Here is a 17,821-nt window from a genome sequence, read left to right as displayed (position 1 = left end):
TCATCAATCAGGTTATTTATCTGTTGCTCTAGTGATGATGGAAAGTCCTATGTAGAATACATATCATGGAATGAGTAACAGTAGCAATTCACCATACAGGTTAGGAATTAAGTGGTCCACACACACACACACACACACACACACACACACACACACACACACACACACACACACACACACACACACACACACACAAATCTGAAAAAGTTGTTAAGCTTCCAAGCAATGTCTTTCAGTATTTACCAATAGAGAAAAATAAGAGAAATAGTACGAATGTGTGTGTGGGAGGGGGAGCGGTTCTGTATTTTTGAGCTCTGAAGAAGTATGTCGTGTGAAAGCTTAACAACATTTTTCAGCTGAGTTTATGTGACTGTCAACTTTTCAACACCTCAACTACATGGTGATTTGTAACTTCTTCTCCTTTCATTATTTCTTGCTTTTATCAGCTTAGAAGAACAACAGGTACACCTATATTGAATGGATGTAGAGCGCCAACAAGAGTATCTGTGTGTTAGATTTATCCATAAAATGGAGACCTTGACATAAAATATATAAAACAACCCCATTTCAGTCATTAAGGAAGAACCTACACTTTTAACTGCACTCAAAAATATACTTGTGTTTGCTTTAACCGAACGGAGCAAGTGTTGGAGCTGACTCTGAAGATGGCTGGGCGCTATTCAGCCAAAATATTAGCAGAAAAAACTGAATTTACACAGCTGCACGCCCGAAGTTTTATGGAACTGTCTTTACACTGTGAAAACATGAAAATGCACGCGATTATATATAGTGTTCTAAAATGTATGTCAGTAAAATACTGCTCACTACTGAAGCAAGTCCTTCCTCCCATCCCCACCTCCTTTTCCCACGAAGTTCAACTTATGATAATACTATGCAATGTGTTTCTCCCCTTTACAGTTCATCTTTATTACAACCCAACTCATAAAGCCTTAACTTGTTACCCCTGAAAGGCTCACCTTCTTGTGTTTAACGCATAAAAGTTTGTTCCTGTCGACTGACCCTGCCAAGACAGGTAACTGAATGTTCAAATTCTTGCCTATGTTTATGGGTACCCACAAGTGGACAATCTATGAAAGCATTTGTGATGGTCTTATTTCTTTCTATGCCTTTCTGGCACTCAGTAAACATCATTCACCAAAATTTGCATGTAGCCTAATAAATCTGAAAAGTGCAGGTATGACTGAGAATACAAAGACATAACCAGCCTCATTATTTCTTACAATAAATTAGCTTCACATAAAATTAAAAAACTTATCATACACATTTATAATACAGCTACACAGGAGCTACATCACACACAATACCATGAATGGCATATAAAGCCTACATCACAACAGAAAATGTCACAAACAACATACTTTTCTTGGCAATTCCTGCTGGCCTTCAAAATATTATCAGCATCAAAGTGTCCTTCATGAGCCATTTCTTCTCCCATCATTACCAGATCATTAATTCTTTGATTCCACTGCTTCATGTCAGCCTCCAAAGCCTATTACAAAGAAAATGCCTTTAGAGACACAAATATCATATACTTTATCACACAACTCAGCAAACAACTCAAAAACTTTAACATACCTGATGCTTGTTAAGCATCTCTTTACAATGCCGCAGATCTGATCCTAGCTCTTTGCTCTGCAAACTAGCATCAATCTCGTCAAGCTTCAGTCTTGCATCATCAACAGTGCGATTATATGTGTGTTGGGCTGCAGCCTGACGCAACCGCCGACCTTTATCCAAAGAAAGATCTACAAGACGCTCCCAAGTTGTATTAAGGTCTTCAAGCATTGCCTGTACTTCCGGAGCTCTGTAATTTCCTTCTGAGATCAGGCCCATACCTCTCTGGAAAAAAAATAGAAAATAAATTTACAAGGAATCTCCAACAATAGTGTGTAACTTTTAAAACTTCACAAACGAGATTCAGTCCTGCACCAGGTGGCAAAGAGTGGCCAAGTAACAACTTTATCCAGAATGTTGTTTTGCTTGATATTCCTCACAACCAAAAACAAATTCTATCATAACAGAACTTTGACAGTGATAAAGTACGTTTATAGCATGACTTGAATGAGGGGTGTGACTGGAAATGAGCACAGAAATTTGTCCTGTAGTGCCTCAGAAGGGAACAGAGATGTAGTTATTAGTTAACTCAAGCCAAATTAAAAATAAACAATGAGCATACATTTTTACTGTCCTGTTTAAACTAAATTCCAGAAAAGGAATACAAAAGAATAAAGATTAAAGACTCCCTGGGTATACTGTGTCTCAATCAATTCTGAAGCGTACCAACTATTGCTAAGTTGAGTGATTGCTTTACTTCTAAAGGTAAATTGGACGTTTGATTATTTATTGCAACTACCTACTAAGCATATGTGATACAGTGAAAGTGTTGGCAAAGATAATATAGGATTGCATGAAGAATGTGGAGTAGGGCGGGGAGGGGGGGGGGGGGGGCACTTGTGTGTGCTAAGTGCCTCAAGGCTATGTCAGTTTCATCAGAAATATATAACAAAACATTCAAATGTCATGAGAATGTTTATTACATGAATGACAGGTGGTAAACCTGTTTATAATCACAAACTCAATCCAAAGTACATGTTTGTCAGTGTGTACTACAGAAATACTCAGTAAGAGACATATTGCATATTGTTGCAGTAGATACGGATCATGACAGTGTCAAGGATGAACCGGGCAATGTGCATGATGAGTACTGAAATTTTTTATACTGACTCAAAAATGAAATCCAGTTAATATATTTTCGAGGAAATTGAATATGAATCTGACATCAGAATATAAATTATCACTAAGCAAGCAAATATTCTGATTTTTGGATAAATTATGAAGCTTAACTTAAAAATGAAAAATTAAACTGTCATTCATATGTTTCAGATAATTATAATTATTATTTATAGACAGAAAAACCTACAATGTTTAGCAAAAAGGTTTTCTCTGGCATGTTAGAATAACTTAAGTGTAATTTTTCAATTTAATTTTACTGTACTTGATTTTTGTTGTGTGATTGTGTGCCATAAGCATCAAGTCTTCTACATAATTATTTCCTCTTCCTGGTGTTATTTATCTAGTCTGTTGCAATATGATGATGATTATATGTTACCTAGTTTCCCTAACTTACCTGTTCAAAATATTATTGACAGTATTATTCCATAAACAGTTTATTCTAGATAAGTGGTAGAGGTATTGGTGCCCTGGACCTCACATACACTAGTTCACTGAAGTTGCAACACTATTAATGACGAAACTCAAAATGAGATGTCTATCTTGGGATTATTGAACAACAGAAGTATGTACCGAATAATGTTGGTCAGATTCTAAATTTCAATAACCAGGTTGCAAAATGTCAATGCAATCTGTATTTGAAACAAACAACACTGCTTCCCTAACAAAGTGCTGTTAGAATTCAAACAAGTTGGCATAGTGTTATAAAACTTGGCTGAAGTATAATGTTTTCCCCTTTCTTCTAATTGTTTGTGGTATACATCAACACTAAAGTGAAAATGTTTCCAGCAAGTACATCACATAACCCCATCCGAACAGGCCTCAGAAGGCCCAAAGGTACCAACTGACCGTTGTGTCATTCTCAGCCGATAGGCATTACTGGATGTGGATATGGAGGGACACGGGGTCAGCACAGAACTCTCCCGGCCATTGTCAGCTTTCATGACCGGAGCCCCCACTTCTTAGTCAAGTAGCTTCTCAATTGGTCTCACAGGGGCTGAGTGCACCCTGCTTGCTAACAGCACTTGGCAGACCTGAACAGTCACACATCCAAGTGCTAGCCAAGCCTGACAATGTTTAACTTCAGTGATCTGACAGAACTGGTGATGCCACTGTGACAAGGCCATTGGCTACATCACACAAACTATTCTTTAAAACTGTATCATACTTATCTCTGCAGTACGACTGCTTTCAATTCATTTTACTGATCACTTAATTTCATCAGTGCCCCCAATTTCTTCTTGAAATGCCCAATGTGTACTTGGTAAGATTGCTTTACCATTTTAATTTCAGATGCACTCAAGTGTCACAATCATTTAACTTATTCCACAAAATAAAAATTACATTTAGTCAATTGACAATGGTATCAACCACAACACTACATGTATGCAAGGAAGATTGACTATGTGAACCAGGCAACTGCAACTCACAACTAACTATACTTTACTACACCACAGCAGACATAACTTGACAGAAACCTGCTTGTAAGAGCCACTATTCTAAAAAATGTTTTCTCAACACTACTCTTTTTGCAGCACAGTAGCACTTCCACATCACTCATCACCTTCCTCAGCATAAAATTTTTTAATGAAACAGGAAAATTAGCATAATACATATGAGTGTCAGTAGTTACCCATGACAAATTGAATGTCAGAACAAGGAACGCTGGGATAAAAAATTAAAATCTTACAAATCATATACATAAAATAAAAAATCATTTAAAAGATAAAAATTTATTTTATTTATACTGTCATAAATACTTGCCCTTATGGCTAAATATTGCTAAAAAATATTAAACATGTCAAAAGGTTGCCTACCTTGTTGACTGCACGTAATTGGCCTTCATTTGCCCTTAATTCTCTTTCAAATGCTTCATGTTTCTGCAGTTTTCTTTCAAGATTTGAAAGATCACGATATGATTCATCTGAAGCTGTTCGCATCTTGTCACTGAGCCATCCTTGTAGGTCATGAACATCAGCAGAAAAATCTTGAAAATCACGAGATGCTACGAGGGCTGCTCTTCGTACTTGAGCTGCCTCTTTTACAGCCTGTCGTCGAGCAATTACTTGGTTCCGACGCTCATCTATACTGAGAGAGGACATGCACCATGCTTTATAAGAAACACAAACTCATAATTATATGAGATCATAATATCACTAATTCTAAAACTCAAAATTCTATTGACTTCAGTGTGCTTAACAACTAAAATGAATTATCATGATCCTTACTGCTTGCTGTCATAGTGGCCAGCATGAATTAGCTTATCTGCCATTTCACTAAATGCTTTGAGACGTTCATCTTGTGCATACAAAGTATTTTCAAAGTCATCATGTCTTTTGATTAGGGCTTCAACATCATCCAGTGAACCCTGCATGAAAAGTGATATCAATAATAAAATGATATTTAATGCAATAAAATGTTACTTAAAAATATAATACTCACTTCAAAAAATCTAACCAGCACATTACAGAAAGGGAATGTTTTCTTTACAGAAAGACAAAATTTTGAAACACACTATGCCTTAAAATTTATATCAGTTAAAAAGACTGCTCCCTCTGTAGCAGGTGCATCTAAAACTGTATACTTATGTATGAATAACAGGCATCCATATGCTAACCAGTTTATCAATGGTACAGATGGCTGGCAGATAATCTAACATTAAATTAGATGACAGGTCATTAGAGCTGAAACTTTTTGAGATTTATCCATAAAGGAATAACCCATAATTATTGCAAGAAAATTAGCCCAAAAGTTCCCTGAAGTGGCTTACACAAACTATGCTGATAGGCAAAATATGGACAATGGACCAGTCAAGAAAGAGGCATGTAATTACAGTGTAAAGCAGAAATGTATCAAAATTATTATGGACAAAAATTTTTATCTACATCTATATACAAAACTCACTCCAAGTTCAGTGTTTGCCAGGAATACTTCATGACTGGAAGTAGTAGCATCAATTTGGTCTGCTTCCCGATTCAGTAACTGCAGATCAAGACACTGCCTGAGCCAGTCTCCCTTTTCATCCCATCCACGAATAACTGCTTCATGTTCCTGTTCCAGACGAGCCAACAGCTCTTCCACATCTGGCTGATTAGGGTTCCGTTGCAACAGCTGCTGACCCAGCAAAGCCAATTCATGAAACCTGTGCCAGGGATAAATCGTGTCACAAATTTGCTCCTAATACCATTGCTATCCCTATCTCTGTCATCAATACTACATAGTAACTACTATTTTCTTTAAAACAATATTATGCCTTATTACTTAGACTTTAATATATTATACAACAACCTCTACAAATTTCTGAAGTGCAGTGAATCAGAAAATATTCATGTCTACAAAGAAAAAAGGGTAAATAGATAGATAACTTCCCAAAAATTAATGGTTCAGGTGAGAGCTAACACATTATGCAAAGATAAGCTTTTAATTAAAGAGAATACACATTCAGAAACAATATAGTGTAGTGGAATAGGATACAAATTCAGACTTAAAACGATTTAGTGAAATTTACTGATTTTTTTCAAAATATATATAGGACTAAAAACATCAGCTACAAAATTTAAAAAAACTGCAACCTTCAATCACTCACTCAGGTACAGTTAAAACAGTGGCTTCCAAATGTATAAACTTACTCGTCTTCATGTGCTCTAATGTCATCTCCCAGTTCCTGATGGTTCTTTATTAAGTTTTGAGCAGTTGCAACATCACGTGCACTCTCAAATGCATTTAGAGCTTGTTTGACTGAAGCAACCCACCCCAGCTGTAAAGTCAATACTAAATATTATATCCACAAACTCAGAAAAAAAGTAACTAAAAGTTGCTTTAATTGTAAATATACATACCAAATTTTTTGAACTGTTCATAAAGATTTGTAAACCTACAGCATCCTCAAGCCTGGAGCGGCGTTCTGCTGCTTTTGCCTAAGGAAATAAAGCAATATTACTGCACATAACATCAAAATTTAATGCAAATCATAATTCCCATACATACAGGAATGATACAAATTTGTTTATGTACCTTCACTTTCTGCCATAAATCCTGAATCTCTCTTTGACGTTCATTCACATTTGACCTTTCATTAGGATATGATGCCTGAACCCTGAAATTCAAATGTCACAATCATTACATTGTAACACAATTGGGAACCAGAAAGTAACAGCTGAACAAACACATGAAATGGGAGATGCCTGGTTCTTCTGGTCACCAAGTTGGATGGTAATATTTTTGTGTGGGACCAAAACTGAAGCATTTGGATTGGACAACATCTGCCAGATTACGGTTCTTTGAGAATAGGTTGAAATGAAGTTACATGTTCGATTTAGTTCTGATTTCTATGAAATGTTGCAAAAGATTCTCTAGCGTGGTGGTGCAGTCACGTCAGAAAAGCAAGGCCACAGTGCTATAAGAGACTGGCAGGGTTTTCTAGGCCTGCATTGGTCTAAATGGGTACCAGTATTCAAAGATGGGAATAGGAAGTCGCCCCAGTAGTTGGAGGGTAATGGTTATAAGCTCCAAATTGAGGTATGGAAAATTGGAAATTAATAACATGAGTATCTTCCAGAAAGAGCACAGATAGTTCAGGGGGGTCTGTGCCATGATAGTCAGGGAAAAACAGATGTCAGACAGATTTACTGGAGAAGTCCTAAGAGAGTGTACTCACCCATAAATTTACAAAACTCTCATTCAACCAACATACGAGTATTTGTAAGGGTTGCAGACCAACTAGCAAGTACGAGAAAGTTCACAGAAGAGCTTTTTGCATCACCACGGAAATGCTCAACAATTTCCAATTGGAGATGCTTCAGAAAGATGCTGTACATTGCACCAAGCCTTAGTGCCAAAATTCCAAGATCCTGTGAACTGATGTGTGTCAAGAAACATTACTTTCATCAACTTATATCCCCACATAATGACCACAAAAGTAAAATTACTGATATTTAGGCATACAAATAGTAGCATCAATAACCTTTCTTCCAATGTGCCACCTATGAATGGAAATGGAAGGAGTGAAATGAATTGGATACATCTGTGCCACAGAAGTTTAGCTAGGTAGATCAGATAATTAATGAAGAGGTACTGGAGTGAACTGCAAAGAAAATAAATTTATGACAACTTGACAAAAAGAAGGGATTTGTTGACAGAACACATCCTGAGGTATATAGGACTGTCAGTTTGGCACTGGAGGAAAGTGATTGGGAAGGGGGCTGAGGGTTGTATTAATATAGTTTAACTGACTTTATGGGGCTCTTAACAATGAGGAAAACAGATAGCTATATGACTCTGCTATTAATAAACTTCAACTTTAAAAACTTATAAAACAATATTGTGACAGATATAACAAACTATCTTCTCAAGAGTAAACACAAGGGCAGCAGAGTTTCATTAGACATTAATCACAAGCAGTTATCAGAAGGTAAACAGTTACCTTTCCTTCATACAAACATTATTCTTTATAGATGGAATACAATTAGTTAACAGCCTTCTTCCTTCAACATACATTTTGATGCACATTTACTTCTCATTTTATAGCTAAATTCAACTATGTTAACAAGTAATAATCACTTGAAGGTAAGAGAAAGAGATAAGGTAGTATGGTCAACAGGCTTTAATAGAAGTGGATCTAGTACTTACGATGCCGCCAGCAGATTTACACGTTTCACTTTCTCCTCAACAGGGGCAAGTTCTCGTTCAAGCTGTTGGTGTCGCCTCTGTAATGCCTGCACAGTTTTTAGATCAGGCCCCAGCTCTGCAGTATCCAACTGCATCATTTTCTCCAACATCCAGTCACGAGCTTCTTCACATGTTCGATTGAAAAGTTCCACGCTGAAATAATACTTTCAAGATCACAATCACATCATCTATAAGCAGACTCATCCATTTAAATAATTATTATTTTTTACAGTGATTACAAAAAGAAAAATCTAGCAAAAACTACCTGGAGGCACCCTCCAAACTGCGCTCTTTTTGGGCCTTCAGCCGATTTAGATTATCCCACAGTTGATGAATGTGCCTCTGACGTGCTCTAACTTTGTCCAGTTGACTGTGACCTTGACGTACAAATTCATCTACTGCAGCATCAAGAGCCTCCACTCGCTTGCTACTGGCAGAGAGATCGGTTAGGAATTTCTGAAACATGACATACAAAGTAGAGATTATAGTATTTCCACAAGCACTTATCCAAGCAGTGATTTCAGGGATATGAAACCACATTAATTCACAGATTTTTCTTTGTTAATGTAGGAGTTCTTTCTTTCTCTCCCTTTTTCTGATCATCTCCCACAAAAAATATTTGTAAGTTCAAAAACTTTATTGTGCATTGTTCACCAGCTGACTTTCACTTATCCTCTATCCCAGGAAGCATGTATGGAATTTTTTCATTTGCCTCCGTAACTATCACAACTGTAGAAAACTACTGCCAAGAAATAATAAAATCACTTTACTGTGGACATTCTGTAACATTTAAATGAAAACAGGGATTTCCTTAGCAATGTTGCATTTTCTGACTAATCCACCTTTAACATGTCATACATGTTACAATCATGTAACATAATTCATGCTTTTGCGACACATGCAATCACTGAACTGTAAGGGATGTGGTATGTGATATGCCGAAAGACAATGTTTGGTGTCATCAGATGAATGATTGGTTTATTAGACCATGCTTTTTTCTTTGAACAACTTTATTCTATCAGTTATCTTCAAATTGTGTAGCTCTGTGCTTCACAGTAATTACACAATGTGCTTTACAACAATCAACCAACAGTTGTTCCCACCAAGATGGTGCACCACAAGATTGGGCCAGGATTGTGCAAGACGGTCTCCCAGGCATTTTCAGAAAATTGGACTGACAAGCCACAACAAATACACTTTGCTGGTTATATTTTTCAGCATTAAAATGAAAACTTAACTCACCAGATATTATGTACTTTCATTTTCTCTATGGTGGTTTGACTACATCAAGTTTTCCATAAGCCATCATTACTTGAATTGCTAGATCAATCATACAACCTTCACAGTTGATACAAGCATGTTTTACTGCTTGTGAATGTAGCTGGAATCAGGCTAGAGTTGTGCATGCCACAACAGGAGCATACATTCAAGTAAACTAAGAAAGGTGATTTTGTGAATTATATAAGGAAAAAAACATTTGTATGTGTTATTTAGTTCTGATGCTACAATAATTAACAAAGTACCTCACAATACACCATGTAAAGATGCATGAACATGTTAGAATGAATGAATGGTTCTCAACAAAGATGTGACATTTCCTTCGTATATTCAACAGCCTGGGGCGCTACCCCATTATGGTGCTTGTGTAGGGGGAATGACTTGACACGTATTTTCCCGGTTGTTAGCATGGGCATATTGGATACAGCACTCAAAGGATTTTCTACATACCCAGTATGAAGTGGAAAAAGGTGGGGAAAAGAAAAAAGGATGTTGTTACTTAACAATTAAAAACTCCCATTACGTACACTAAGTTCAGGTTTTTTACATGCTGAATGCATTAATACTGGATTAAATCAATGCACAGTTAGGTTAAATTGTTCAAAAATTATGAAAATCAAATTAATTAAACCTTTATGTTGGCTGACAATGATAATGTGTGCTCTGTATATTTTAAAACAGTATGCACATAATCTATTTATTTTAATAATTTTTTTCAAATATGGAGAAAAGTCACAGCAAAAACACGAAATTTACCTCATATTTACGTTTAGCTGACTCAACATTTTCATTTGAGTCATCAGCTCTCAACATGCGTTCCTTGTCTTTGATCCATTTTTCAAAGTCATCACACTCACGATAGAATCCAAACAGTCTGATGGCATCCTCAAGGAGGGCATGCCTTTTCTGTAACATTAAAAATAAGAGTAACAACAGGTGTTTTAAGAAAACAAAGGAAACAGTATTTTTGCAACAGATATCTACTTTATATGCAACTAAAGTCAAGTAACAACACACACACATTAATTAACTTCCTCTTTACCTGAGCTAAATCTAACAGCTGGTTGTAAGTAGCATTGATCTTTTTTTGTCTCTTCTCCACATTATCATTTCCATCTGTCAACTTACGCTTCAGGGGTTTTGCTGGAAATGAAACATCTGAATTTAATAAGGTAAACAAAAGTTAATATTACCAGTCACTGCTACTAGCACATTTGTTCTGTTTGTCAGTTTGCTTCCTTCAACCACAATAAGAAATAGAGAACCATCCTTCCTCTTAAATCAGTCAAAAACAGGCAAAGGCACAGGTAGTATAAGAAACTGATTGCATATATATCATGAGCTGCATCCTACTCGCATTATGAGTGTGTAAAAGAATCACTGGATATGTGCAAGGTTCATAGAGGCAATGTTGAGAATGTCAATTTCTGGGTTCTTGGCCTTTCTTCTACTACTAATAAATTCATACAATAAGTTACATGCTATCTAAGCCTCAGCTGCAATATTCAACAACACACAACTGTTCAAAGCAATAAAAGAAGATCTCCACTGTTGTATTCCATATGGTATTCAATTACTGTCAGCCACGGAAATGAAACTTGAAATTTTATGCACAATTCCATGACTTCAAAGTGGATTTGAATGTCAATTAGTGCCTCGAGTGACTGAATGTGGTATGGGCTCCTCTTTCATCTTTATGGTCATATTTTGTCAGTGAATTCAGACACAAATGAATTACCTTTAAGGATAAGGTCAGTCTGCACACACAGAAACGACTGCTGCTGGGGGAAAATAGTCTCTTGTCTAAAGAATGACTGAAGAGAACATCAACTCTTCTGTCTAGCAAAAGGAAAATAATCCTTTAATGACCCATCAACAATGATGTCATTAGAGCCTGAGCCAAACTTGATATTGGGGAAGGACTGAGAAAGAAATCAGCCTTGTCCTTTCCAGATGAATCAACCCACCATTTACCTTAAGCAATTTAGGGAAGCCATGGAAAACCTAAATATGGATGGTCAAATGGGGATTTTAACTGCCATCCTCTTGAATGTGAACCCAATATCTTAACCACTGCACCAATTCACTGATTTTCTTATCAGTACACCATGAGTACTCTTGGAATTGTGTCAGTGGAAATCTTGAAGTTTTCGACATGACAGTATACATATTGGAAAGGTTTGTAGTTGATGGATACCACACCATCTAAGCATGCTAAGCATATAGAGTCCAGTTATATATTAACTTACTGAACTAAAACTTACTCGTTCTCAAGAGAAATCATTATAAGCAACATTACATACTATTTAATTCCACCCACGAATTTGATAGCCAGCTGGATTTGTTTAGGAAGTGAGTCCACAAAGTTGTGCAGGCATGTCATATCTAGGTAAAGCCACTTCCTGAGGATTTGATCACGCAAATTCACGAAATTGCAGGAATGATGATGTCAGCATTTACCTGCTGTTCCGACACATCACATTAGGTCCTATGCAGTCTAAGTAATGTTATTTTACAGACCAATCACGATCTAATAGGGTGGGGGTGGGGGTTCAGAAAAGCAGTCAGCCCAATGGACTTTACTGTTGGCTTTATGTGCCTGTGTGAGCAATGGCGTCTTGTAAGGTGGCCAACTTCAAATGTAAATTGCATGCAGTTCTCGTCACAACATTCTCTTGCCAACAAGTTGTGAAGGATCTTCAGACAGTTTCTCTCTTTACATGCACAGCTGCTAGAATAATAAAACTTTCAAATAAAGAATGCACATTTCTATATAATTTTACCATCAAAGGAATATGAGTATTTATTGTAATGTGAGAGTAATGGAACTTCCATGGAAATGGCAGTTCATATGTTTTGTGTATTCTAAGCTGTCCCTATAGACAAAAAAATTGCTTACATGGAGACTTCTGTTGCGTTTTCCGCACAGGCACAACTTGTTTGACCATTCGAGTTTTCTTGACACGGCGCATTTCACGTACTTTTTCAGGCCTGCGTACTTGCACTTTGACCACTTTTGGCTCAATTTCACGAACATAATTGGCAGGTACAAAACCATCTGTGCCATCTTCCCTTCGGACATTCCACCAATCTGAATTGGTCTTATTTAACAACAGAAGAACCTAAAATGGAAAACACGTGTCATGAAAAGAAAATTAATTTCCTTTCCAAAGTAATGTGGTATGGAGAGGAATTTAGAAGAAAAAACTACAGAATCACAATAATCAACCAGATTTCCCCTTGAGTAATATAACAAACTAAATGTTTGCTAGGTAAGTAAATGCACTTACAGAAGGCAATGTCACTGTAATAATTACAAGTTCTACAGAATGACACTAAAACAAAGTATATGAGAATGCAGGCTTTCTCGGCAAATCTCGATGATAAAATCTTCTCGGGTTGACAGCCGAGTCAATGTGTTTTTATCCAGCAACGTTTCAGCAAGTTTCTTACTTGCCATCATCAGGTGAAGTGTCGGGTTCATGTCTCATCCAGATCTTTATAGCCACTGGACCACGGGCTTCTCTGCATCCTCGGTGCCAGTCGGGCCAATCAGGTGTGAGCAGAATTTGCGCGGCGGCGTGTGGTGGTGAAAAGAGGGGGGGGGGGGGGGCGCCGGCGCCAGATCTTGGCATCTTGTCTCGGTGTGGCCTATTTATTCCATCTGCCACCACCGACCTGCCTCCACCAGTGCACTCTCGTCTCATTCTTCGTGGAACACAACATTATCAAGAATGAGACGAGAGCGAACCGATGGAGACAGGTTGGTGGTGGCAGATGGAACAAACAGGCCACATTGAGATGAGACGCCAGGACCCGGCACCCACGGCTCCCCCCCCCCCCCTCCCCCACCACACGCCGCCGCACCGATTCCACTTGTGCCTGATTGGCCTGACCAGCACTGAGGATGCAGAGAATCCCGTGGTACACCAGCTATAAAGATCCAGATGAGACGTGAACCCGACACTTTGCCTGAAGATGGCAAGTAAGATACTTGCTGAAATGTTGCTTGAGAACAACACATTGTCTCGGCTGTCAACCCGAGAAGATTTTATCAAAAACAAAGTATGGTACACATTCTCTAAAACAAAAGAATCTTACATTTTTCGTCTAAATAATGTTTTGGTGTTATTACTCACTTCATATGTTTTTGTATAATTATGTATTTACTAAACAGATCCTTAAATTCAGCACTAGCCTCAACTACTTCTAGCACAGTGCACAGTATTTATCTACTCAAATCACAAAAACTCCCATCAAAATACAATATGTATCGTAATGCAAGTTGTGTAATAGCAGTACCTTTTATTTTTCCTAAATCTTCTGCAGCTGAAAGTGAAGCATTATTAATTTAATTTTACACTGATCCATGATGAGCAATTTTACACAATGGTGATAACACTTATACTTGAAAGGGGCATACTTCAGCTACTGGAGATAATCGTTTGCAGGTTCCTTGACATTTTTAGCCAAGGTTCTGTTTAAAATGGAACATCCAAGGAAACGGTAATCTGTAAGCAACTCTTTTTGTTTATGTGGCCATTCTAACCTGGCCCCTACAACCTATCAAGTATGTTGGTGCATCGTAATGGAAAATGAGAGGGCACCACAGTATGGAATACCGCTGGGTCTCATCTTTGTGAGCTTTAATTTATACTCATTAACAGTAATTACCTCAGGGAATCTACAGAGGCCCCATGATTATTTCCTTTTCTTGTTACCACCAATCTTTTTTTTAGAAAAGATGTATGTTTTTTTTTGCCTTGCCCTTTCATCTATAATGTCAATGACTAGCCTGGTACAAAGTGTGGTTACTAGTCTGTTGATCCACGATTCTCTCCCAGTGGATTTGGATAAAAATGGTTTACAACATCTCTCACTTGAACTGCATAAAATATTGTTTCTTTTAGATGTATATTATTATTATTATTATTATTTCTTTACTTTCTCAGACGTTAAGTCTGGTTGAGAATGGAAAGTGACGCGGACCTTGATCAAGCGTCACTTCCTATTAACTGTACGGTATGTGTTATATTGCATTTAGGAACTTTCGGGTAATTGAACATGTATCAATAATTACGGATTTCTGTAGTTGTATATATATGTTTGGATGTAGCTGTATTGCATTGATGTACTGGTGGATATTGTGTGGTATGACTCCTGTAGTTGATAGTATAATTGGTATGATGTCAACTTTATCCTGATGCCACATGTCTTTGACTTCCTCAGCCAGTTGGGTGTATTTTTCAATTTTTTCTCCTGTTTTCTTTTGTATATTTGTTGTATTGGGTATGGATATTTCGATTAGTTGTGTTAATTTCTTCTTTTTATTGGTGAGTATGATGTCAGGTTTGTTATGTGGTGTTGTTTTATCTGTTATAATGGTTCTGTTCCAGTATAATTTGTATTCATCATTCTCCAGTACATTTTGTGGTGCATACTTGTATGTAGGAACTTGTTGTTTTAAAAGTTTATGTTGTAAGGCAAGCTGTTGATGTATTATTTTTGCGACATTGTCATGTCTTCTGGGGTATTCTGTATTTGCTAGTATTGTACATCCGCTTGTGATGTGATCTACTGTTTCTATTTGTTGTTTACAAAGTCTGCATTTATCTGTTGTGGTATTGGGATCTTTAATAATATGCTTGCTGTAATACCTGGTGTTTATTGTTTGATCCTGTATTGCAATCATGAATCCTTCTGTCTCACTGTATATATTGCCTTTTCTTAGCCATGTGTTGGATGCGTCTTGATCGATGTGTGGCTGTGTTAGATGATACGGGTGCTTGCCATGAAGTGTTTCCTTTTTCCAATTTACTTTCTTCGTATCTGTTGATGTTATGTGGTCTAAAGGGTTGTAGAGGTGGTTATGAAATTGTAGTGGTGTAGCCGATGTATTTATATGAGTGATTGCTTTGTGTATTTTGCTAGTTTCTGCTCGTTCTATAAAGAATTTTCTTAAATTGTCTACCTGTCCATAATGTAGGTTTTTTATATCGATAAATCCCCTTCCTCCTTCCTTTCTGCTTAATGTGAATCTTTCTGTTGCTGAATGTATGTGATGTATTCTATATTTGTGGCATTGTGAGCGTGTAAGTGTATTGAGTGCTTCTAGGTCTGTGTTACTCCATTTCACTACTCCAAATGAGTAGGTCAATATTGGTATGGCATAAGTATTTATAGCTTTTGTCTTGTTTCTTGCTGTCAATTCTGTTTTCAGTATTTTTGTTAGTCTTTGTCTATATTTTTCTTTTAGTTCTTCTTTAATATTTGTATTATCTATTCCTATTTTTTGTCTGTATCCTAGATATTTATAGGCATCCGTTTTTTCCATCGCTTCTATGCAGTCGCTGTGGTTATCCAATATGTAATCTTCTTGTTTAGTGCGTTTTCCCTTGACTATGCTATTTTTCTTACATTTGTCTGTTCCAAAAGCCATACTTATATCATTGCTGAATACTTCTGTTATCTTCAGTAATTGGTTGAGTTGTTGATTTGTTGCTGCCAGTAGTTTTAGATCATCCATGTATAGCAAATGTGTGATTTTGTGTGGGTATGTTCCAGTAATACTGTATCCATAATTTGTATTATTTAGCATGTTGGATAGTGGGTTCAGAGCAAGGCAGAACCAGAAAGGACTTAATGAGTCTCCTTGGTATATTCCACGCTTAATCTGTATTGGCTGTGATGTGATATTATTTGAATTTGTTTGGATATTAAGTGTGGTTTTCCAATTTTTCATTACTATGTTTAGGAACTGTATCAATTTAGGATCTATTTTGTATATTTCCAATATTTGTAGTAACCATGAGTGGGGTACACTATCAAAAGCTTTTTGGTAATCAATGTATGCGTAGTGTAGCGACCTTTGTTTAGTTTTAGCTTGATATGTCACCTCTGCATCTATTATCAGTTGCTCTTTACATCCTCGTGCTCCTTTGCAACAGCCTTTTTGTTCTTCATTTATAATTTTGTTCTGTGTTGTATGTGTCATTAATTTCTGTGTAATGACTGAAGTTAATATTTTGTATATTGTTGGTAGGCATGTTATGGGGCGATATTTAGCTGGGTTCGCTGTGTCTGCTTGATCTTTAGGTTTCAGATAAGTTATTCCATGTGTAAGTGTATCAGGGAATGTGTATGGGTCTGCAATGTAACTGTTAAATAATTTAGTTAGATGTGAATGTGTTGAGGTGAACTTCTTTAACCAGAAATTTGCTATTTTATCATTTCCAGGGGCTTTCCAATTGTGAGTAGAATTAATTGCTTGGGTGACTTCATGTTGCAAAATTATCACTTCAGGCATTTGTGGTATCATCTTGTATGTGTCTGTTTCTGTTTGTATCCAACGTGCATGCCTGTTATGTTGTACCGGGTTTGACCATATGTTGCTCCAGAAGTGTTCCATGTCTGTTATGTTTGGTGGATTGTTTATTTTAATGTGTGTGTTATCTATTGTCTGGTAAAATTTCTTTTGGTTTGTGTTGAATGTTTGGTTTTGTTTCCTTCTATTTTCACTTTTTTTGTATCTTCTGAGTCGTTTGGCTAATGCTTGTAATTTCTGCTTCTTTTCGTCTAATTATTATTATTATTATTATTATTATTATTATTATTACTACATGGCTGTGTTGCTACGCAACTGAAGTCGTTTATAGAGCAATGTGAATTTATTGATCCCATACTGATAATTTCTTTGTATTTTTATTTGCCTTTGCCAGTAAAATATTTGCTCCATAAATTCTGCTATATTTTTACCTACTCCTCATTCCTCCTCATTTTAACATACCACGCAGGAAATTGTTTAGGAAATTACATTCACCGTGCTAAAGAGTCCTGCTAGACACCACTTTAGAAAGCATTTCATTTTTGACTTCCATAATGTAATCTGCTAAAAGGTGCAACAGAAATTTTCAATGGCTTCCATCAACATTCAACAGCCCAAAAAGGCATCTGTTATCGTTTCAGCCTTGTCTTGTGTGTTTGTTAAGTTCTGTGTTATCACTCCACTTCTAAGTTTTCTCCAATCCTCTGACATCTCAAAGATCTGTGCCATACTCATATTTTGTTGTGATTTCTTCACTGTCCTTCAGCAACATGGTGTGAGGCAGCCCATATAGCATCCAAA

General features: G+C 36.8%; 1 protein-coding gene across 1 annotated transcript in view; it reads right to left on the bottom strand.

Moving 5' to 3' along the window:
* The window catches only part of LOC126248484 (spectrin beta chain, non-erythrocytic 1), a 294,125-nt gene that overhangs the window by 143,283 nt on the left and 133,021 nt on the right, over positions 1–17,821 (bottom strand). Inside the window, exons 17-29 of the mRNA XM_049949503.1 lie at positions 12,596–12,818; positions 10,739–10,839; positions 10,453–10,602; positions 8,684–8,874; positions 8,380–8,571; positions 6,766–6,847; positions 6,591–6,668; positions 6,381–6,508; positions 5,656–5,893; positions 4,980–5,119; positions 4,569–4,839; positions 1,597–1,860; positions 1,380–1,510 (exon numbers count right to left, since the gene is read on the bottom strand). Coding sequence (XP_049805460.1) covers positions 1,380–1,510; positions 1,597–1,860; positions 4,569–4,839; positions 4,980–5,119; positions 5,656–5,893; positions 6,381–6,508; positions 6,591–6,668; positions 6,766–6,847; positions 8,380–8,571; positions 8,684–8,874; positions 10,453–10,602; positions 10,739–10,839; positions 12,596–12,818 — 2,189 coding nt within the window. The remainder of the gene's footprint in view (positions 1–1,379; positions 1,511–1,596; positions 1,861–4,568; positions 4,840–4,979; positions 5,120–5,655; positions 5,894–6,380; positions 6,509–6,590; positions 6,669–6,765; positions 6,848–8,379; positions 8,572–8,683; positions 8,875–10,452; positions 10,603–10,738; positions 10,840–12,595; positions 12,819–17,821) is intronic.

This window comes from Schistocerca nitens, chromosome 3 (assembly GCF_023898315.1).
Source record: "Schistocerca nitens isolate TAMUIC-IGC-003100 chromosome 3, iqSchNite1.1, whole genome shotgun sequence".
Taxonomy (NCBI): Eukaryota; Metazoa; Arthropoda; class Insecta; order Orthoptera; family Acrididae; genus Schistocerca; species Schistocerca nitens.
This window is presented reverse-complemented; position numbering and strand designations above follow the sequence as displayed.